The 23,098-nt window shown below is 49.6% G+C and overlaps 1 protein-coding gene across 1 annotated transcript in view; it reads left to right on the forward strand.

The window, feature by feature from the left end:
* The window catches only part of LOC311114208 (sister chromatid cohesion protein PDS5 homolog A-like), a gene marked incomplete at its 3' end in the record, with an annotated part of 20,702 nt that extends 849 nt beyond the window's left edge, over positions 1-19,853 (forward strand). The window contains exons 2-6 of the mRNA XM_084189477.1: positions 1,506-1,661; positions 14,684-14,887; positions 15,025-15,111; positions 18,945-19,042; positions 19,781-19,853. Coding sequence (XP_084045603.1) covers positions 1,548-1,661; positions 14,684-14,887; positions 15,025-15,111; positions 18,945-19,042; positions 19,781-19,853 — 576 coding nt within the window. The 5' untranslated portion in view covers positions 1,506-1,547. The remainder of the gene's footprint in view (positions 1-1,505; positions 1,662-14,683; positions 14,888-15,024; positions 15,112-18,944; positions 19,043-19,780) is intronic.
* Between the last annotated feature and the right edge of the window lie 3,245 nt (positions 19,854-23,098).

The following is a 23,098-nucleotide window of genomic DNA, read 5'->3' on the forward strand; positions in this document are numbered from 1 at the left end:
AGTGGAGCTGTTTTGTTTTTCCGACTCCCGCCTGATGAGATGTGTGTTGCAGTACCCTGGTTAGACAAGAGGGCGGCGCTGTGCACCCAGCGTTGAGAGAGAGAGAGAGGGGAGATATGTTCCGGCAGGCACAGACCTAGAATCAGTTTTTCCCTCCTCCAACTTTCAACCCGTAGCCATTCAGGGAACTCCTAAATACTGACCTGGGATCAGCCTGATGAGATGTGTGTTGCAGTACCCCTGGTTAGACAAGAGGGCGGCGCTGTGCACCCAGCGTTTTGAGAGAGAGAGAGAGGGGAGATATGTTCCGGCAGGAGGCACAGACCTAGAATCAGTTTTACCCTCCTCCGACTTTAACCCCGTAGCCATTCAGGGAACTTCTAAATACTGACCTGGGATCAGCCTGATGAAATGTGTGTTGCAGTACCCTGGTTAGACCGAGGGCGGCGCTGTGCACCCAGCGTTGAGAGAGAGAGAGAGAGAGGGGAGACGTTTCAAACTGCACTGACTGGCTGTTGAGACTGGAGAGAAGGATCTTTGTGCCGAAACTAAAAAACCCCTAACCTGTGCCACACTCATGAATTAAAAAACCAGCTCATTCGTGAGGTAAATATGAGAAAGGGAATACAATTTTTTGTGGTGTTTGTGGACCGCGGTTACCGTATGCAGATTTTTTTTTAGGGGCCATAGTTGTGTGTAGAGAGCTTTCTTTTTTGGGTGATAATTGTTGATGTTGAAAATCCGTTTTATATGTCCAGAGAACTAGCGCGATTGTAGGAAGCGATGTGAGAAAGAGCTGAAGGTTCAAACAAATAAGTGATTTATATGTATTTTCCTGACACATAAAAGTTTTTCTAAACGCTAAACAGGGCAGGAGTCGGTCGCAGGAAGAGCTCTTGAGAATAACGATTCTTCGTTAGTGAATTTTTCTGTCCTAATTTGTAGCAACATTAATGTCAAATGTGATGATGGTGTGTTGTGTGAATAGTTTGCGGCCTAGGCGAACAATGCTAACTAGCTAGTTAGCTAGTATGGCATACCACAGTGTGGGTCTCATGAACCAGCTAGCATAGCTAGCTAGCATCGCTGCTCATCCTGCAATTTGATGTTTTTAAAAAAATATATATATTAATTTGATTGTCGGACTCGTTGACCATAAAGACAGGTGTAATGGTATATTTAATGTTGTTTGTATTTCAAAACGCAAACCAACTGGTGGCTACAAAAACATTATCTTTATGAAAGAGCATGCGATTGCAGAGCGGATATCGCGCTTTATTAGCTAGCATGCTAGCTAGCGCAGCGACGATTGTATTTTGATTCTACAAAAAAAAAAACTTAATTCGGGGAGACATTTTCACGCTGTCGACCCACTCGTTCATATTCCCCTCGCAGTCTATCGCATAAATAATCACCAGAAGCACAAAACAGTGTTTTTTAAACATGGTTTTTTATGAGAAGTGCGGTAGAATGGTTGTGTTGAACTTTAGTTTTCTGCCCCATAGAGGCCAGTAGAGGACTGTGTGGAGTAAAACACCCGACCAAGCATGGAGTTCCCGCAGCAGCAGAAACCGGCGGGGGACGGCAAGATCACCTACCCGCTTGGAGTGAAGGAAATCACCGAGAAGATCAGCAACGACGAGGTGGTGAAACGGTTAAAGGTAGGTCGGTCGAACCGCCCCAAGCTAACTGACTGAGCTGCGATGTTATAATATGCCATTTAGCAGACGCTTTTATCCCGAAGCGACTTACAGTCATGTGTGCATACATTTTTTACGTATGGGGTGGTCCCGGGGATCGAACCCACTACCCTGGCGTTACAAGCGCCATGCTCTACCAATTGAGCTAAAGAGGTGGTGGGAGAGACCAAGTGAGCTGGGGGGGGGGGGTTGGGTTTGTAACTCTAATACATACTGTAGCTATCTCTTCAGACTCACTAGATCAATGTCCAGCCACTGGCAGATTACCAATAACACCCCAACTCTCTAAACATGAATGGAAGGTGCTATATCCGAGTTAGTCTTGTGCTAGTATAGGCAGGGGGAGAGAGAGACTGAGATGGATGGAGGAAAAGTAAAGCGAGCATAGCTTTTCAGAGACATTTTACATTTTTTAGTCATTTAGCAGACCGCTCTTATCCAGAGCGACTTACAGGAGCAATTAGGGTTAAGTGCCTTGCTCAAGGGGCACATCGGCAGATTTTTTTTCACCTAGTCGGATCGGGGATTAGAACCAGCGACCTTTCGGTTTACTGGCACAACGCTCTTAACCGCTAAGCTACCTGCCGTAGCTATCTATGGTTCCAGTATTGTTTTTAATAAACGTTGCTACTCTGCTGGGAATAGCCAGAAATGTGTGTTATTGTGACGTTTTTTTTTCATGGTACTGGACCGTGGTCCTGTCAGAGATATAGAACACATGGCACTGGTGTTCTTTATGACGTCGTTGGAGGACGCTTTATGACGCCGCAAAGGAGGTCTGCCTTCTTCTGCACCTGCATTATGATGTCACGAATGCTGCTGTTGTTGTGTTCTGATGGGGATAGAACGTGGTAGCACAGGATGAAGATAGACCGTGGTAGCACAGGATGAAGATAGACCGTGGTAGCACAGGATGAGGGTAGACCGTGGTAGCACAGGATGAGGAAAGAGATGAGGATAGACCGTGGTAGCACAGGATGGGGATAGACCGTGGTAGCACAGGATGGGGATAGACCGTGGTAGCACAGGATGAGGAAAGACCGTGGTAGCACAGGATGAGGAAAGACCGTGGTAGCACAGGATGAGGATAGACCGTGGTAGCACAGGATGGGGATAGACCGTGGTAGCACAGGATGAGGATAGCACAGGATGAGGAAAGACCGTGGTAGCACAGGATGAGGATAGACCGTGGTAGCACAGGATGAGGAAAGACCGTGGTAGCACAGGATGAGGATAGACCGTGGCAGCACAGGATGGGGATAGACCGTGGTAGCACAGGATGAGGATAGACCGTGGTAGCACAGGATGAGGAAAGACCGTGGCAGCACAGGATGAGGAAAGACCGTGGTAGCACAGGATGAGGATAGACCGTGGCAGCACAGGATGGGGATAGAGATGGGGATAGACCGTGGTAGCACAGGATGGGGATAGACCGTGGCAGCACAGGATGGGGATAGAGATGGGGATAGACCGTGGTAGCACAGGATGAGGATAGAGATGAGGATAGACCGTGGTAGCACAGGATGGGGATAGAGATGGGGATAGACCGTGGTAGCACAGGATGAGGATAGACCGTGGTAGCACAGGATGAGGATAGACCGTGGTAGCACAGGATGGGGATTAGACCGTGGTAGCACAGGATGAGGAGAGACCGTGGTAGCACAGGATGAGGATAGACCGTGGCAGCACAGGATGGGGATAGACCGTGGTAGCACAGGATGGGGATAGACCGTGGTAGCACAGGATGGGGATTAGACCGTGGTAGCACAGGATGAGGATAGACCGTGGCAGCACAGGATGAGGATAGACCGTGGTAGCACAGGATGGGGATAGACCGTGGTAGCACAGGATGAGGATAGACCGTGGCAGCACAGGATGAGGGTAGACCGTGGCAGCACAGGATGAGGATAGACCGTGGTAGCACAGGATGAGGATAGAGATGAGGATAGACCGTGGCAGGATGAGGATAGACCGTGGTAGCACAGGATGGGGATAGACCGTGGTAGCACAGGATGGGGATAGACCGTGGTAGCACAGGATGAGGAGAGACCGTGGTAGCACAGGATGGGGATAGACCGTGGTAGCACAGGATGAGGAGAGACCGTGGTAGCACAGGATGAGGATAGAGATGAGGATAGACCGTGGTAGCACAGGATGAGGATAGACCGTGGTAGCACAGGATGAGGATAGAGATGAGGATAGACCGTGGTAGCACAGGATGAGGATAGACCGTGGTAGCACAGGATGAGGATAGACCGTGGTAGCACAGGATGGGGATAGACCGTGGTAGCACAGGATGAGGATAGACCGTGGTAGCACAGGATGAGGATAGACCGTGGTAGCACAGGATGGGGATTAGACCGTGGTAGCACAGGATGAGGATTAGACCGTGGTAGCACAGGATGAGGATAGACCGTGGTAGCACAGGATGAGGATAGACCGTGGTAGCACAGGATGAGGATAGACCGTGGTAGCACAGGATGGGGATTAGACCGTGGTAGCACAGGATGAGGATTAGACCGTGGTAGCACAGGATGAGGGTAGACCGTGGTAGCACAGGATGAGGATTAGACCGTGGTAGCACAGGATGGGGATAGACCGTGGTAGCACAGGATGAGGATTAGACCGTGGCAGCACAGGATGGGGATAGACCGTGGTAGCACAGGATGGGGATAGACCGTGGTAGCACAGGATGAGGGTAGACCGTGGTAGCACAGGATGAGGATAGACCGTGGTAGCACAGGATGAGGATTAGACCGTGGCAGCACAGGATGGGGATAGACCGTGGTAGCACAGGATGGGGATAGACCGTGGTAGCACAGGATGAGGATAGAGATGAGGATAGACCGTGGTAGCACAGGATGGGGATAGACCGTGGTAGCACAGGATGAGGAGAGACCGTGGTAGCACAGGATGGGGATAGACCGTGGTAGCACAGGATGAGGAGAGACCGTGGTAGCACAGGATGAGGATAGAGATGAGGATAGACCGTGGTAGCACAGGATGGGGATAGACCGTGGTAGCACAGGATGAGGATAGAGATGAGGATTAGACCGTGGTAGCACAGGATGGGGATAGACCGTGGTAGCACAGGATGGGGATAGACCGTGGTAGCACAGGAACAAAAAGACAAGACTGTTTAAAAAAACGACTTCTACGCTGACTTGGGCAGGAGCTCACCGGAACTGGGTAACCGTACCGGCACCTCAAACGTTCTACTGCCCGAGTTCCTGCACCTCCTTTATAGAATATTAGCTCAAAAGTATTGTGGAGTTCCTGCACCTAAATACAAACAGTACCGGACCAGCACCTAAATACAAACAGTACCGGACCAGCACCTAAATACAAACAGTACCGGACCAGCACCTAAACGTAAACGGTACCTATTTCAGTCCAAGTCGAGCACTGAGCTGAGGTATAGTAACACCCTTACACAGATTTTAAATGAACGGTGTGTTAACCCCTAGGGCTGGGTCTGGAAGTGTCTGGCGGTGTGGAGTTTGATGAGCGTCAGGGAGGGAAGTGTCTGGCGGTGTGGAGTTTGATGAGCGTCAGGGAGGGAAGTGTCTGGCGGTGTGGAGTTTGATGAGCGTCAGGGAGGGAAGTGTCTGGCGGTGTGGAGGTTGATGAGCATCAGGGAGGGAAGTGTCTGGCGGTGTGGAGTTTGATGAGCGTCAGGGAGGGAAGTGTCTGGCGGTGTGGAGTTTGATGAGCGTCAGGGAGGGAAGTGTCTGGCGGTGTGGAGTTTGATGAGCGTCAGGGAGGGAAGTGTCTGGCGGTGTGGAGTTTGATGAGCGTCAGGGAGGGAAGTGTCTGGCGGTGTGGAGTTTGATGAGCATCAGGGAGGGAAGTGTCTGGCGGTGTGGAGTTTGATGAGCGTCAGGGAGGGAAGTGTCTGGCGGTGTGGAGTTTGATGAGCGTCAGGGAGGGAAGTGTCTGGCTGTGTGGAGTTTGATGAGCGTCAGGGAGGGAAGTGTCTGGCGGTGTGGAGTTTGATGAGCGTCAGGGAGGGAAGTGTCTGGCGGTGTGGAGTTTGATGAGCAGCAGGGAGGGAAGTGTCTGGCGGTGTGGAGTTTGATGAGCGTCAGGGAGGGAAGTGTCTGGCGGTGTGGAGTTTGATGAGCGTCAGGGAGGGAAGTGTCTGGCGGTGTGGAGTTTGATGAGCGTCAGGGAGGGAAGTGTCTGGCGGTGTGGAGTTTGATGAGCATCAGGGAGGGAAGTGTCTGGCTGTGTGGAGTTTGATGAGCGTCAGGGAGGGAAGTGTCTGGCTGTGTGGAGTTTGATGAGCGTCAGGGAGGGAAGTGTCTGGCTGTGTGGAGTTTGATGAGCGTCAGGGAGGGAAGTGTCTGGCGGTGTGGAGTTTGATGAGCGTCAGGGAGGGAAGTGTCTGGCGGTGTGGAGTTTGATGAGCAGCAGGGAGGGAAGTGTCTGGCGGTGTGGAGTTTGATGAGCGTCAGGGAGGGAAGTGTCTGGCGGTGTGGAGTTTGATGAGCGTCAGGGAGGGAAGTGTCTGGCGGTGTGGAGTTTGATGAGCATCAGGGAGGGACGTTTGTTTTGTTGTGTGGAGTTTGATGAGCGTCAGGGAGGGAAGTGTCTGGCGGTGTGGAGTTTGATGAGCATCAGGGAGGGACGTTTGTTTTGTTGTGTGGAGTTTGATGAGCGTCAGGGAGGGAAGTGTCTGGCGGTGTGGAGTTTGATGAGCGTCAGGGAGGGAAGTGTCTGGCGGTGTGGAGTTTGATGAGCAGCAGGGAGGGAAGTGTCTGGCGGTGTGGAGTTTGATGAGCGTCAGGGAGGGAAGTGTCTGGCGGTGTGGAGTTTGATGAGCATCAGGGAGGGAAGTGTCTGGCGGTGTGGAGTTTGATGAGCAGCAGGGAGGGAAGTGTCTGGCGGTGTGGAGTTTGATGAGCATCAGGGAGGGAAGTGTCTGGCGGTGTGGAGTTTGATGAGCGTCAGGGAGGGAAGTGTCTGGCGGTGTGGAGTTTGATGAGCATCAGGGAGGGACGTTTGTTTTGTTGTGTGGAGTTTGATGAGCGTCAGGGAGGGAAGTGTCTGGCGGTGTGGAGTTTGATGAGCGTCAGGGAGGGACGTTTGTTTTGTTGTGTATGGATCCCCTGAGGCAAACTGGCCCATTTTTACCAGAGTCCATAGGGTGACCGTGGATGTGGTGTGCAAATGGTTATATCAACTGTCAAGGAACTTCACAAAGTCCTCTATTGGGCAGGATCAATGAGTTGGCTAACTTTCCTAAATACTCTGACGTAACTTCATATTTACAAGTTCTTAAAGCTGAAAGCCCCAGCACCTTTCTCACTGTTCTCCCCAGCACCTTTCCCACCGTTCCCCCCCAGCACCTTTCTCACTGTTCTCCCCCAGCACCTTTCCCACTGTTCTCCCCAGCACCTTTCCCACTGTTCCGCCCCAGCACCTTTCTCACTGTTCCCCCCAGCACCTTTCCTCACTGTTCTCCCCCAGCACCTTTCTCACTGTTCCCCCCAGCACCTTTCTCACTGTTCCTCCCAGCACCTTTCTCACTGTTCTCCCCCAGCATCTTTCCCACTGTTCTTCCCAGCACCTTTCCCACTGTTCCCCCCAGCACCTTTCCCACTGTTCTCCCCCAGCACCTTTCCCACTGTTCTCCCCCAGCACCTTTCTCACTGTTCTCCCCAGCACCTTTCTCACTGTTCTCCCCCAGCACCTTTCCCACTGTTCCCCCCAGCACCTTTCCCACTGTTCCCCCCAGCACCTTTCCCACTGTTCTCCCCAGCACCTTTCTCACTGTTCTCCCCAGGGTTTGAATACTTATGTAAATAAGGTATTTGTTGTAATTTTTAATATTTTAGCAATATAAATTAACCCTGTTTTTGCTTTGTCATTATGGGGTATTGTGTGTAGATTGAGGGGGAAAAATAATGTAATCAATTTTAGAATAAGGCTGTAACGTAACAAAATGTGGGGAAAGTCAAGGGGTCTGAATACTTGCACTGTATTCTGCTGTTTGTGATGTCAGAGGGGGGAAAACGGTGTTCGTTGTTTTGAAGTATCTTCTTTCTTGTTGTAATATCCTCAACAGATGTGGCAGTTTCATCAGCTTTAAAGCTAAGGAGACTTGGAATGGGATAAACGGACTGACTTGACAACCCATTTTAAAATCAAGAGCTATGTCTGAAAGTGTGTCAACGTTAGCTGGTTAACGTTAGCCCTCTCTCCCCCCTCCTCTCTCTGTCTCCCTCTCTCCCCCCTCTCCTCCCCCCTCCTCTCTCTGTCTCCCTCTCTCCCCCCTCTCCTCTCTCTGTCTCCCTCTCTCCCCCCCTCTCCTCCCCCCTCCTCTCTCCCCCCTCCTCTCTCTGTCTCCCTCTCTCCCCCCTCTCCTCTCTCTGTCTCCCTCTCTCCCCCCTCCTCTCTCCCCCCTCCTCTCTCTGTCTCCCTCTCTCCCCCCTCTCCTCTCTCTGTCTCCCTCTCTCCCCCCCTCTCCTCCCCCCTCCTCTCTCCCCCCTCCTCTCTCTGTCTCCCTCTCTCCCCCCTCTCCTCTCTCTGTCTCCCTCTCTCCCCCCTCTCCTCCCCCCTCCTCTCTCCCCCCTCTCCTCTCTCTGTCTCCCTCTCTCCCCCCTCTCCTCTCTCTGTCTCCCTCTCTCCCCCCCTCTCCTCCCCCCTCCTCTCTCCCCCCTCCTCTCAATTTCAATTCAATTCAATTTAAGGGCTTTATTGGCATGGGAAACGTGTGTTAACATTGCCAAAGCAAGTGAAGTAGATAGTAAACAAAAGTGAAATAAACAATAAATATTAACAGTAAACATTACACTCAGAAGTTTCAAAAGAATAAAGACATTTCAAATGTCATATTATGTATATATACAGTGTTGTAACAATGTGCAAATAGTTAAAGTACAAATGGGAAAATAAATAAACATAAATATGGGTTGTATTTACAATGGTGTTTGTTCTTCACTGGTTGCCCTTTTCTTGTGGCAACAGGTCACAAATCTTGCTGCTGTGATGGCACACTGTGGTTTTTCACCCAGTAGATAAGGGAGTTTATCAAAATTGGGTTTGTTTTCGAATTCTTTGTGGATCGCTGTAATCTGAGGGAAATATGTGTCTCTAATATGGTCATACATTTGGCAGGAGGTTAGGAAGTGCAGCTCAGTTTCCACCTCATTTTGTGGGCAGTGTGCACATAGCCTGTCTTCTCTTGAGAGCCAGGTCTGCCTACGGCGGCCTTTCTCAATAGCAAGGCTATGCTCACTGAGTCTGTACATAGTCAAAGCTTTCCTTAAGTTTGGGTCAGTCACAGTGGTCAAGTATTCTGCCACTGTGTACTCTCTGTTTAGGGCCAAATAGCATTCTAGTTTGCTCTGTTTTTTTGTTTGTTCTTTCCAATGTGTCAAGTAATTCTCTTTTTGTTTTCTCATGATTTGGTTGGGTCTAGTTGTGTTGTTGTTGTTGTTGTCCTGGGGCTGTGTGGGGTCTGTTTGTGTTTGTGAACAGAGCCCCAGGACAAGCTTACTTAGGGGACTCTTCTCCAAGTTCATCTCTCTGTAGGTGATGGCTTTGTTATGGAAGGTTTGGGAATCGCTTCCTTTTAAGTGGTTATAGAATTTAACGGCTCTTTTCTGGATTTTGATAATTAGCGGGTATTTGCCTAATTCTGCTCTGCATGCATTATTTGGTGTTTTACGTTGTACACGGAGGATGTTTTTGCAGAATTCTGCATGCAGAGTCTCAATTTGGTGTTTGTCCCATTTTGTGAATTCTTGGTTGGTGAGCGGACCCCAGACCTCAGAACCATAAAGGGCAATGGGTTCTATAACTGATTCAAGTATTTTTAGCCAGATCCTAATTGGTATGTCAAATTTTATGTTCCTTTTGATGGCATAGAAGGCCCTTCTTGCCTTGTCTCTCAGATCGTTCACAGCTTTGTGGAAGTTACCTGTGGCGCTGATGTTTAGGCCGAGGTATGTATAGTTTTTTGTGTGCTCTAGGGCAACGGTGTCTAGATGGAATTTGTATTTGTGGTCCTGGCAACTGGACCTTTTTTGGAACACCATTATTTTTGTCTTACTGAGATTTACTGTCAGGGCCCAGGTCTGACAGAATCTGTGCAGAAGATCTAGGTGCTGCTGTAGGCCCTCCTTGGTTGGTGACAGAAGCACCAGATCGTCAGCAAACAGAAGACATTTGACTTCAGATTCTAGTAGGGTGAGGCCGGGTGCTGCAGACTGTTCTAATGCCCTCGCCAATTCGTTGATATATATGTTGAAGAGGGTGGGGCTTAAACTGCATCCCTGTCTCACCCCACGGCCCTGTGGAAAGAAATGTGTGTGTTTTTTGCCAATTTTAACCGCACACTTGTTGTTTGTGTACATGGATTTTATAATGTCGTATGTTTTTCCCCCAACCCCACTTTCCATCAATTTGTATAGCAGACCCTCATGCCAAATTGAGTCAAAAGCTTTTTTGAAATCAACAAAGCATGAGAAGACTTTGCCTTTGTTTTGGTTTGTTTGTTTGTCAATTAGGGTGTGCAGGGTGAATACGTGGTCTGTCGTACGGTAATTTGGTAAAAAGCCAATTTGACATTTGCTCAGTACATTGTTTTCACTGAGGAAATGAACTAGTCTGCTGTTAATGATAGTGCAGAGGATTTTCCCAAGGTTGCTGTTGACGCATATCCCACGGTAGTTATTGGGGTCAAATTTGTCTCCACTTTTGTGGATTGGGGTGATCAGTCCTTGGTTCCAGATGTTGGGGAAGATGCCAGAGCTAAGGATGATGTTAAAGAGTTTAAGTATAGCTAATTGAAATTTGTGGTCTGTATATTTTATCATTTCATTGAGGATACCATCAACACCACAGGACTTTTTGGGTTGGAGGGTTTGTATTTTATCCTGTAGTTCATTCAATGTAATTGGAGAATCCAGTGGGTTCTGGTAGTCTTTAATAGTTGATTCTAAGATTTGCATTTGATCATGTATATTTTTTTGCTGTTTGTTCTCTGTTATAGGGCCAAAAAGATTGGAGAAGTGGTTTACCCATACATCTCCGTTTTGGATAGATAGCTCTTCGTGTTGTTGTTTGTTTAGTGTTTTCCAATTTTCCCAGAAGTGGTTAGAGTCTATGGATTCTTCAATTACATTGAGCTGATTTCTGACATGCTGTTCCTTCTTTTTCCGTAGTGTATTTCTGTATTGTTTTAGTGATTCACCATAGTGAAGGCGTAGGCTCAGGTTTTCTGGGTCTCTATGTTTTTGGTTGGATAGGTTTCTCAATTTCTTTCTTAGGTTTTTGCATTCTTCATCAAACCATTTATCACTGTTACTACTTTTCTTTGGTTTTCTGTTAGAGATTTTTAGATTTGATAGGGAAGCTGAGAGGTCAAATATACTGTTTAGGTTTTCCACTGCCAAGTTTACACCTTCACTATTACAGTGGAACGTTTTGTCCAGGAAGTTGTCTAGAATGGATTGAATTTGTTGTTTCCTCTCTCTGTCTCCCTCTCTCCCCCCTCTCCTCTCTCTGTCTCCCTCTCTCCCCCCTCTCCTCTCTCTGTCTCCCTCTCTCCCCCCCTCTCCTCCCCCCTCCTCTCTCCCCCCTCTCCTCTCTCTGTCTCCCTCTCTCCCCCCTCCTCTCTCTGTCTCCCTCTCTCCCCCCTCTCCTCTCTCTGTCTCCCTCTCTCCCCCCTCTCCTCTCTCTGTCTCCCTCTCTCCCCCCTCTCCTCTCTCTGTCTCCCTCTCTCCCCCCCTCTCCTCTCTCCCCCCACTCCTCTCTCTGAAAGCTGTGCATGATTGGTTTTGTGTTGTGATAGTGAAAGAGGCTGGGATGATACCAGTATCGCGACAATACTCTTTGGTCCTTTAAAAACCTGCTGTATGTAAAATATGCTGTGCTATAGCTTAGAAAATGAATACATGTGTCTCTGGATGACAACAACCTAATGATGTGTGTTTCCGAACATTAGGGCTGTTTTCCTAAAGAAGTTAATGCCGCTTCGTGTGTTTTGTTTCCTTGCCACGATGCTAAGTAGTACAGCGATACTGGTCTGGTCCTGAGCCACCAGTGGCCGTCTGGAGTTAGTGGAACCTGGTTTCTGAGCGGCTGTGAAGTTCAGGGATAGCTTTTGACTTGATATTGTTATAAGAATGCAGGTACGGAAGATTAACATTTTGGAGAAGGAAAGCCTTTATTTTTCGGACATTTTAAACTGCTTTAGATAGTAGTATCCAGACTGCTGTGAAGGGGTTCGCGGAAGAGAAAGAAATGTGCTCAAACAGCAGAATGTAATATGCCATTTAGCAGACGCTTTTATCCAGAGCGACTTACAAATAGGTGCATTCACCTTATAGACAGTGGGACAACCACTTTACAATGTTTTTTTTGTTTTGTTGTAAATGTAATATGCCATTTAGCAGACGCTTTTATCCAAAGCGACTTAGTCTATGTGTTCATACCTTTTTTACGTATGGGGTGGTCCCGGGGATTGAACCCACTACCCTGGCGTTACAAGCGCCGTGCTCTACCAGCTGAGCTACAGAGGACCAGGGTGTATTTGGGTATCAGGTTTTGCATAAATAGATTATAAACCAGCCGTTCCCTTTCGCCAGCCAGCTCAGCTATTCTCATAAACAAAACCACATTTACATTTTTAGTCATTTTAGCAGACACTCTTATCCAGAGCGACTTACAGTTAGTGAGTGCATACATTTTTTCCTTCATACATGGGCCGAATCAGGTCAGTTACATGCAGTATGAGTCCCCAGTCCAGCGCTGGTGTAGAAAGATTTCACAGCTTCTGGTGGAGGCTTTTTTTCCCTGGTAGATTGAGCCAGAGAGCGAGGGAGAAGCAGAGGGACTTGTCTCCTCTGCAGCCTGCCTGTTTCAGAACCCATCCCCCCCCCCCCCCCCCCCCCGCCCCAACTCTGCCCGCAGCTTGGATTGCTGCTCCTGGTTGCCTGGCAACCCACACACTTGAGGAGGTGGTGTCTGCTGGGTCCTAGTGCTAGAGGGTGTTGTTTTGAGTGGAGTTGCGTCTCTTTCTCTGTTGAGTGGGAGAGAGAATGAGAGTTTTACAGCTCTTAAAATGGTTGATGTTATCCTTCCTCTAGTACTCTTCCTATAATACATTAGTAATGGAAGCTGGTTTTATTCCAATGATACATTAGTAATGGAAGCTGGTTTTATTCCAATGATACATTAGTAATGGAAGCTGGTTTTATTCCAATGATACATTAGTAATGGAAGCTGGTTTTATTCCAATGATACATTAGTAATGGAAGCTGGTTTTATTCCAATGATACATTAGTCATGGAAGCTGGTTTTATTCCAATGATACATTAGTCATGGAAGCTGGTTTTATTCCAATGATACATTAGTAAGGGAAGCTGGTTTTATTCCAATGATACATTAGTAATGGAAGCTGGTTTTATTCCAATGATACATTAGTAATGGAAGCTGGTTTTATTCCAATGATACATTAGTAAGGGAAGCTGGTTTTATTCCAATGATACATTAGTAATGGAAGCTGGTTTTTAACTGTCAAGCTAACTCACTCTGCTTGACTGTATGTAGTGTCCAGTGCTTAGGCTACAGATTGTACTAATGGAGTTGAGTTTTAACTTTTTGGGCGACTTGACCAAATTCCCATAGAAATGTAAGTTATAGATCTGTCATTCTCATTTGAAGGAAGTTTTACGTAGCGGTAGATCTGTTCTATGTTCGCCATTTCAGTTACGTTTTTGTATTTTTTACTTTTGGTTTTGTTCACCAGCTTCAAACAGCTGAAAATACAATACTTTTTGGGTATTGAAAAGATATTTCACAGCGGTTTAGATGGTGCAGTGATTCTCTACGCTTGTTTTGTCACAAACTTAAATTAGGCAAACGATTAGAATTTTAGCCACCAGGAAATGGTTCTCCCAGCACCTGCTGGGTAACCTTTTTTAAAGAAGAATAAGCATTATCCACCAATCACTTTATCAGATTGTGTTGGAGTCGTATGGACCAGAACACAATCAACAAATCAATCACTTTCTCTCTCGATTAGGCTTGGGCGATATACCGTATATCCCGGGGTATTTCGAAATACCGACGGTCCAACTTTCCATCGGTATTTGGAAATACCCCGGGATACGGTATATCGCCCAAGCCTAATATACAGTAGGTCTTCACTACCATAGAGAGAGACTCTAAAAAAACAAAAACAAATCTAAGATGTGTCAAATAAATGATATCCAGCTCTGGGCTCCAGCTATGCATTTGGTTTGCTAACTTGCTAGTAGCTAAGTGGCTAGATGTCAAGATCAAGATTCTTGGTTCCAGCAGAGACATTCAATCCCCTCCTGGATAATAATAATTATTTTTAAATAGCGGTCCTTGTGTATGGAAATCTAGATACCAACCAACCGTAACCTACATGGACTAGAGCTTAATCAATCAATAACCAACTAATCAATCATCTCTCTCTCTCTCTCTAGATGGTAGTGAAGACCTACATGGACCAGACCTTAACCAATCATCTCTCTCTCTCTGTAGATGGTAGTGAAGATCTACATGGACCAGACCTTAACCAATCATCTCTCTCTCTCTCTCTAGATGGTAGTGAAGATCTACATGGACCAGACCTTAACCAATCATCTCTCTCTCTCTAGATGGTAGTGAAGATCTACATGGACCAGACCTTAACCAATCATCTCTCTCTCTCTGTAGATGGTAGTGAAGATCTACATGGACCAGACCTTAACCAATCATCTCTCTCTCTAGATGGTAGTGAAGATCTACATGGACCAGACCTTAACCAATCATCTCTCTCTCTCTCTAGATGGTAGTGAAGATCTACATGGACCAGACCTTAACCAATCATCTCTCTCTCTGTAGATGGTAGTGAAGATCTACATGGACCAGACCTTAACCAATCATCTCTCTCTCTCTCTGTAGATGGTAGTGAAGATCTACATGGACCAGACCTTAACCAATCATCTCTCTCTCTCTAGATGGTAGTGAAAACCTACATGGACATGGACCAGGACAGCGAGGAGGAGAAACAACAGTATCTCAACCTGGCTCTCCACCTGGCCTCGGAGTTCTTCCTGAGGAACCCCAACAAGGACGTGCGTCTCCTGGTGGCCTGCTGCCTGGCCGACATCTTCAGGATCTACGCCCCCGAGGCGCCCTACACCTCACACGACAAACTCAAGGTAACGCCGTTATAACCTCCCGTCTAACCTGATCTCGGGGAACTAACCTTTTATACAACCGTAACCCGAATGTGGAAACCCCAAGACCTGATTTTTTTAACACGCTGAACCCTTTTTTTGACCTTCCTCCTCTTCAGGACATCTTCCTCTTCATCACAAGACAGCTGAAAGGGCTGGAGGACACCAAGAGCCCGCAGTTCAATAGATACTTCTACCTGCTGGAGGTGAGGAATCAGGGGGGTTTATGGGGATACTTCTACCTGCTGGAGGTGAGGAATCAGGGGGGTTATGGGGATACTTCTACCTGCTGGAGGTGAGGAATCAGGGGGGTTATGGGGATACTTCTACCTGCTGGAGGTGAGGAATCAGGGGGGTTTATGGGGATACTTCTACCTGCTGGAGGTGAGGAATCAGGGGGGTTATGGGGATACTTCTACCTGCTGGAGGTGAGGAATCAGGGGGGTTATGGGGATACTTCTACCTGCTGGAGGTGAGGAATCAGGGGGGTTATGGGGATACTTCTACCTGCTGGAGGTGAGGAATCAGGGGGGTTATGGGGATACTTCTACCTGCTGGAGGTGAGGAATCAGGGGGGTTATGGGGATACTTCTACCTGCTGGAGGTGAGGAATCAGGGGGGTTATGGGGATACTTCTACCTGCTGGAGGTGAGGAATCAGGGGGGTTATGGGGATACTTCTACCTGCTGGAGGTGAGGAATCAGGGGGGTTTATGGGGATACTTCTACCTGCTGGAGGTGAGGAATCAGGGGGGTTATGGGGATACTTCTACCTGCTGGAGGTGAGGAATCAGGGGGGTTATGGGGATACTTCTACCTGCTGGAGGTGAGGAATCAGGGGGGTTATGGGGATACTTCTACCTGCTGGAGGTGAGGAATCAGGGGGGTTATGGGGATACTTCTACCTGCTGGAGGTGAGGAATCAGGGGGGTTATGGGGATACTTCTACCTGCTGGAGGTGAGGAATCAGGGGGGTTATGGGGATACTTCTACCTGCTGGAGGTGAGGAATCAGGGGGGTTATGGGGATACTTCTACCTGCTGGAGGTGAGGAATCAGGGGGGTTATGGGGATACTTCTACCTGCTGGAGGTGAGGAATCAGGGGGGTTATGGGGATACTTCTACCCGCTGGAGGTGAGGAATCAGGGGGTTTATGGGGATACTTCTACCCGCTGGAGGTGAGGAATCAGGGGGGTTATGGGGATACTTCTACCTGCTGGAGGTGAGGAATCAGGGGTGTTATGGGGATACTTCTACCTGCTGGAGGTGAGGAATCAGGGGGGTTATGGGGATACTTCTACCTGCTGGAGGTGAGGAATCAGGGGGGTTATGGGGATACTTCTACCTGCTGGAGGTGAGGAATCAGGGGGGTTATGGGGATACTTCTACCTGCTGGAGGTGAGGAATCAGGGGGGTTATGGGGATACTTCTACCTGCTGGAGGTGAGGAATCAGGGGGGTTATGGGGATACTTCTACCTGCTGGAGGTGAGGAATCAGGGGGGTTATGGGGATACTTCTACCTGCTGGAGGTGAGGAATCAGGGGGGTTATGGGGATACTTCTACCTGCTGGAGGTGAGGAATCAGGGGGGTTATGGGGATACTTCTACCTGCTGGAGGTGAGGAATCAGGGGGGTTATGGGGATACTTCTACCTGCTGGAGGTGAGGAATCAGGGGGGTTATGGGGATACTTCTACCTGCTGGAGGTGAGGAATCAGGGGGGTTATGGGGATACTTCTACCTGCTGGAGGTGAGGAATCAGGGGGGTTATGGGGATACTTCTACCCGCTGGAGGTGAGGAATCAGGGGGTTTATGGGGATACTTCTACCTGCTGGAGGTGAGGAATCAGGGGGGTTATGGGGATACTTCTACCTGCTGGAGGTGAGGAATCAGGGGGGTTATGGGGATACTTCTACCTGCTGGAGGTGAGGAATCAGGGGGGTTATGGGGATACTTCTACCCGCTGGAGGTGAGGAATCAGGGGGGTTATGGGGATACTTCTACCTGCTGGAGGTGAGGAGTCAGGGGGGTTTATGGGGATACTTCTACCTGCTGGAGGTGAGGAATTAGGGGGGTTATGGGGATACTTCTACCTGCTGGAGGTGAGGAATCAGGGGGGTTATGGGGATACTTCTACCTGCTGGAGGTGAGGAATCAGGGGGGTTATGGGGATACTTCTACCCGCTGGAGGTGAGGAATCAGGGGGGTTATGGGGTTAGACGGACGTCACTAGTTATCACAGCCACAAAGTCATAATTATGGTTAAACCCCGCCTATTTCTTAAATGTATCTTCTTAAAATGTTATTTTAAACCTAACCTTAACAACACTGCTAACCTTATGCCTAACCCTAACCTTAACAACACTGCTAACCTTATGCCTAACCCTAACCTTAACCACACTGCTAACCTTATGCCTAACCCTAACCTTAACCACACTGCTAACCTTATGCCTAACCCTAACCTTAACCACACTGCTAACCTTATGCCTAACCTTAACCACACTGCTAACCTTATGCCTAACCCTAACCTTAACCACACTGCTAACCTTATGCCTAACCCTAACCTTAACCACACTGCTAACCTTATGCCTAACCCTAACCTTAACCACACTGCTAACCTTATGCCTAACCCTAACCTTAACCACACTGCTAACCTTATGCCTAACCCTAACCTTAACCACACTGCTAACCTTATGCCTAACCTTAAGCACACTGCTAACCTTATGCCTAACCCTAACCTTAACCACACTGCTAACCTTATGCCTAACCCTAACCTTAACCACACTGCTAACCTTATGCCTAACCTTAACCACACTGCTAACCTTATGCCTAACCCTAACCTTAACCACACTGCTAACCTTATGCCTAACCCTAACCTTAACCACACTGCTAACCTTATGCCTAACCCTAACCTTAACCACACTGCTAACCTTATGCCTAACCCTAACCTTAACCACACTGCTAACCTTATACCTAACCTTAACCACATTGCTAACCTTATGCCTAACCCTAACCTTAACCACACTGCTAACCTTATGCCTAACCCTAACCACACTGCTAACCTTATGCCTAACCCTAACCTTAACCACACTGCTAACCTTATGCCTAACCTTAACCACACTGCTAACCTTATGCCTAACCCTAACCTTAACCACACTGCTAACCTTATGCCTAACCCTAACCTTAACCACACTGCTAACCTTATGCCTAACCCTAACCTTAACCACACTGCTAACCTTATGCCTAATCCTAACCTTAACCACACTGCTAACCTTATGCCTAACCCTAACCTTAACCACACTGCTAACCTTATGCCTAACCCTAACCTTAACCACACTGCTAACCTTATGCCTAACCCTAACCTTAACCACACTGCTAACCTTATGCCTAACCTTAACCACACTGCTAACCTTATGCCTAACCCTAACCTTAACCACACTGCTAACCTTATGCCTAACCCTAACCTTAACCACACTGCTAACCTTATGCCTAACCCTAACCTTAACCACACTGCTAACCTTATGCCTAACCCTAACCTTAACCACACTGCTAACCTTATGCCTAACCCTAACCTTAACCACACTGCTAACCTTATGCCTAACCCTAACCTTAACCACACTGCTAACTTTACACATTCATGAAGTTTTACAATCTAGCCAAATGTGACTTTGTGGCTTTAGTAACTAGCTACAACCGGGTTAGACGGCTGAAGGGGCGGGTCAGAGGTCAGAGGCTGGAGGACTCCAAGGAAAGATCTCAATAACCGACTCCTCGCGTCCTCTCTCCTCGTCTCCTTCTCAAACCCTATTGGAGAAGAAGGTCAGAGGGGCGTCCGGCTTTCTCTTCCAATGGGTTTCGAGAAGGAGTTGAGAAGCGAGGAGTATGCAATTGAGATCTTTCCCAAGAGCCCGCAGTTTAACAGATATTTCTACCTGCTTGGAGGTCAGAGGTCCGGACGACTCCAGAGGGGGAGGGTTTGTTTGAAGCACTGTCCTGAACGTCCGTCCTTTAACCTTGTATGTCTCCTGGCTGTTTGTAGAACCTGGCGTGGGTAAAGTCATACAACATCTGCTTTGAGCTGGAGGACTGCAACGAAATCTTCATCCAGCTCTTCAAGACACTCTTCTCTGTCATCAAGTAAGAATCTCTCTCTCTCTCATGCTCTCGCTCGCACGTGTGTTCCATCAAGCTGGCACGTGAGACACAGCCTTGTCTTTATAGAGAACACCTGTCTCTGGCTGTGTTCCGTCAAGCTGGCACGTGAGACAGCCTTGTCTTTATAGAGAACACCCTGTCTCTGGCTGTGTTCCATCAAGCTGGCACGTGAGACAGCCTTGTCTTTATAGAGAACACCTGTCTCTGGCTGTGTTCCATCAAGCTGGCACGTGAGACAGCCTTGTCTTTATAGAGAACACCTGTCTCTGGCTGTGTTCCATCAAGCTGGCACGTGAGACAGCCTGTCTTTATAGAGAACACCTGTCTCTGGCTGTGTTCCATCAAGCTGGCACGTGAGACAGCCCTGTCTTTATAGAGAACACCTGTCCCTGGCTGTGTTCCGTCAAGCTGGCACGTGAGACAGCCTTGTCTTTATAGAGAACACCTGTCTCTGGCTGTGTTCCATCAAGCTGGCACGTGAGACAGCCTTGTCTTTATAGAGAACACCTGTCTCTGGCTGTGTTCCATCAAGCTGGCACGTGAGACAGCCTTGTCTTTATAGAGAACACCCTGTCTCTGGCTGTGTTCCATCAAGCTGGCACGTGAGACAGCCTGTCTTTATAGAGGACACCCTGTCTCTGGCTGTGTTCCATCAAGCTGGCACGTGAGACAGCATTGTCTTTATAGAGAACACCCTGTCTCTGGCTGTGTTCCATCAAGCTGGCACGTGAGACAGCCTGTCTTTATAGAGAACACCCTGTCTCTGGCTGTGTTCCGTCAAGCTGGCACGTGAGACAGCCTGTCTTTATAGAGGACACCTGTCTCTGGCTGTGTTCCATCAAGCTGGCACGTGAGACAGCCTGTCTTTATAGAGGCGACCCACCATCAGGGTTGAGGGGTTGATAAAACATAACCAGGCCAATAATATTTATAAACATTTAACTGAATGTACATTTCAGCGTGGGCTCTTGTGACCAACGTTACCAAATTTGACTTGAGTAATAATTACATTTTTATTTGTAACAACAATGCACAACAAAAATGTCATCCGGTGACCCACCTGGACTCCTGCCCCGCCCCACAGTTTGTGAACCACTGTTATGGGAACCTGTGATCCTCACTGACAGAGGAAGAGTGGCCGGACAGAGTGATGGGTCCTAGAAGGAATAGCCTCTGTCTGGCCACAGTAGGATGTCCTCCAGAGTTTCCTTGTCTGGCTGTCTCCTCTACCTCAGCAGACCGCTCTCCACCACAGACCACGCTGGTCTGGACCTGGGTGCATTCTCCCTCCTCCTCCTCCTCCTGCTCCACTCACACCTCCATAGTGTTGGCCTGGTCCATTTCCCACTCATCCAGTGTCCTCTGAGGGCTGAGCTGTCAGACTGCCTCAGTCCAGTTCCACACACCGGGTCACAGTAGGTCCTGGGCTTGATGCAGCCGTAGCTCTGAGAACTCTCCACAACTGGCATCATCTTTCTCCTGTCAAGACGGTTGGGTCTTCCTCCTCCCGTAAAGACGGTTGGGTCTCCCTCCTCCCGTAAAGACGGTTGGGTCTCCCTCCTCCCGTAAAGACGGTTGGGTCTCCCTCCTCCCGTAAAGACGGTTGGGTCTTCCTCCTCCCGTAAAGACGGTTGGGTCTCCCTCCTCCAGTAAAGACGGTTGGGTCTCCCTCCTCCAGTAAAGACGGTTGGGTCTCCCTCCTCCCGTAAAGACGGTGGGTCTCCCTCCTCCCGTAAAGACGGTTGGGTCTCCCTCCTCCAGTAAAGACGGTTGGGTCTCCCTCCTCCCGTAAAGACAGTTGGGTCTCCCTCCTCCAGTAAAGACGGTTGGGTCTCCCTCCTCCCGTAAAGACGGTTGGGTCTCCCTCCTCCCGTAAAGACAGTTGGGTCTCCCTCCTCCCGTAAAGACGGTTGGGTCTCCCTCCTCCCGTAAAGACGGTTGGGTCTCCCTCCTCCAGTAAAGACGGTTGGGTCTCCCTCCTCCCGTAAAGACGGTTGGGTCTCCCTCCTCCCGTAAAGACGGTGGGTCTCCCTCCTCCCGTAAAGACGGTGGGTCTCCCTCCTCCCGTAAAGACGGTTGGGTCTCCCTCCTCCCGTAAAGACGGTTGGGTCTTCCTCCTCCCGTAAAGACGGTTGGGTCTCCCTCCTCCAGTAAAGACGGTTGGGTCTTCCTCCTCCCGTAAAGACGGTTGGGTCTCCCTCCTCCCGTAAAGACGGTGGGTCTCCCTCCTCCCGTAAAGACGGTTGGGTCTCCCTCCTCCCGTAAAGACGGTTGGGTCTCCCTCCTCCAGTAAAGACGGTTGTGTCTCCCTCCTCCCGTAAAGACGTTTGGGTCTCCCTCCTCCAGTAAAGACGGTTGTGTCTCCCTCCTCCCGTAAAGACGTTTGGGTCTCCCTCCTTCCGTAAAGACGGTTGGGTCTCCCTCCTCCCGTAAAGACGGTTGGGTCTTCCTCCTCCCGTAAAGACGGTTGGGTCTCCCTCCTCCCGTAAAGACGTTGGGTCTCCCTCCTCCCGTAAAGACGGTTGGGTCTCCCTCCTCCCGTAAAGACGGTTGGGTCTCCCTCCTCCCGTAAAGACGGTGGGGTCTCCCTCCTCCCGTAAAGACGTTGGGTCTCCCTCCTCCCGTAAAGACGGTTGGGTCTCCCTCCTCCCGTAAAGACGGTTGGGTCTCCCTCCTCCCGTAAAGACGGTTGGGTCTCCCTCCTCCCGTAAAGACGGTTGGGTCTCCCTCCTCCCGTAAAGACGGTTGGGTCTCCCTCCTCCCGTAAAGACGGTTGGGTCTCCCTCCTCCCGTAAAGACGGTTGGGTCTTCCTCCTCCCGTAAAGACGGTTGGGTCTTCCTCCTCCCGTAAAGACGGTTGGGTCTCCCTCCTCCCGTAAAGACGGTTGGGTCTCCCTCCTCCAGTAAAGACGGTTGGGTCTCCCTCCTCCAGTAAAGACGGTTGGGTCTCCCTCCTCCCGTAAAGACGGTTGGGTCTCCCTCCTCCCGTAAAGACGGTTGGGTCTCCCTCCTCCCGTAAAGACGGTTGGGTCTCCCTCCTCCCGTAAAGACGGTTGGGTCTCCCTCCTCCCGTAAAGACGGTTGGGTCTCCCTCCTCCCGTAAAGACGGTTGGGTCTCCCTCCTCCCGTAAAGACGGTTGGGTCTCCCTCCTCCCGTAAAGACGGTTGGGTCTCCCTCCTCCCGTAAAGACGGTTGGGTCTCCCTCCTCCCGTAAAGACGGTTGGGTCTCCCTCCTCCCGTAAAGACGGTTGGGTCTCCCTCCTCCCGTAAAGACGGTTGGGTCTCCCTCCTCCCGTAAAGACGGTTGGGTCTCCCTCCTCCCGTAAAGACGGTTGGGTCTCCCTCCTCCCGTAAAGACGGTTGGGTCTCCCTCCTCCCGTAAAGACGGTTGGGTCTCCCTCCTCCCGTAAAGACGGTTGGGTCTCCCTCCTCCCGTAAAGACGGTTGGGTCTCCCTCCTCCCGTAAAGACGGTTGGGTCTCCCTCCTCCCGTAAAGACGGTTGGGTCTCCCTCCTCCCGTAAAGACGGTTGGGTCTCCCTCCTCCCGTAAAGACGGTTGGGTCTCCCTCCTCCCGTAAAGACGGTTGGGTCTCCCTCCTCCCGTAAAGACGGTTGGGTCTCCCTCCTCCCGTAAAGACGGTTGGGTCTCCCTCCTCCCGTAAAGACGGTTGGGTCTCCCTCCTCCCGTAAAGACTGTTGGGTTCTCCCTCCTCCCGTAAAGACTGTTGGGTCTCCCTCCTCCCGTAAAGACGGTTGGGTCTACCTCCTCCCGTAAAGACTGTTGGGTCTCCCTCCTCCCGTAAAGACGGTGGGTCTCCCTCCTCCCGTAAAGACGGTTGGGTCTCCCTCCTCCCGTAAAGACGGTTGGGTCTCCCTCCTCCCGTCAAGACGGTTGGGTCTCCTCCTCCCGTAAAGACGGTTGGGTCTCCCTCCTCCCGTAAAGACGGGTGGGTCTCCCTCCTCCCGTAAAGACGGGTGGGTCTCCCTCCTCCCGTAAAGACGGTTGGGTCTCCCTCCTCCCGTAAAGACGGTTGGGT

The sequence above is a fragment of the Coregonus lavaretus genome (assembly GCF_964263955.1).
Source record: "Coregonus lavaretus genome assembly, contig: HAP1_SCAFFOLD_7216, whole genome shotgun sequence".
Taxonomy (NCBI): domain Eukaryota; kingdom Metazoa; phylum Chordata; class Actinopteri; order Salmoniformes; family Salmonidae; genus Coregonus; species Coregonus lavaretus.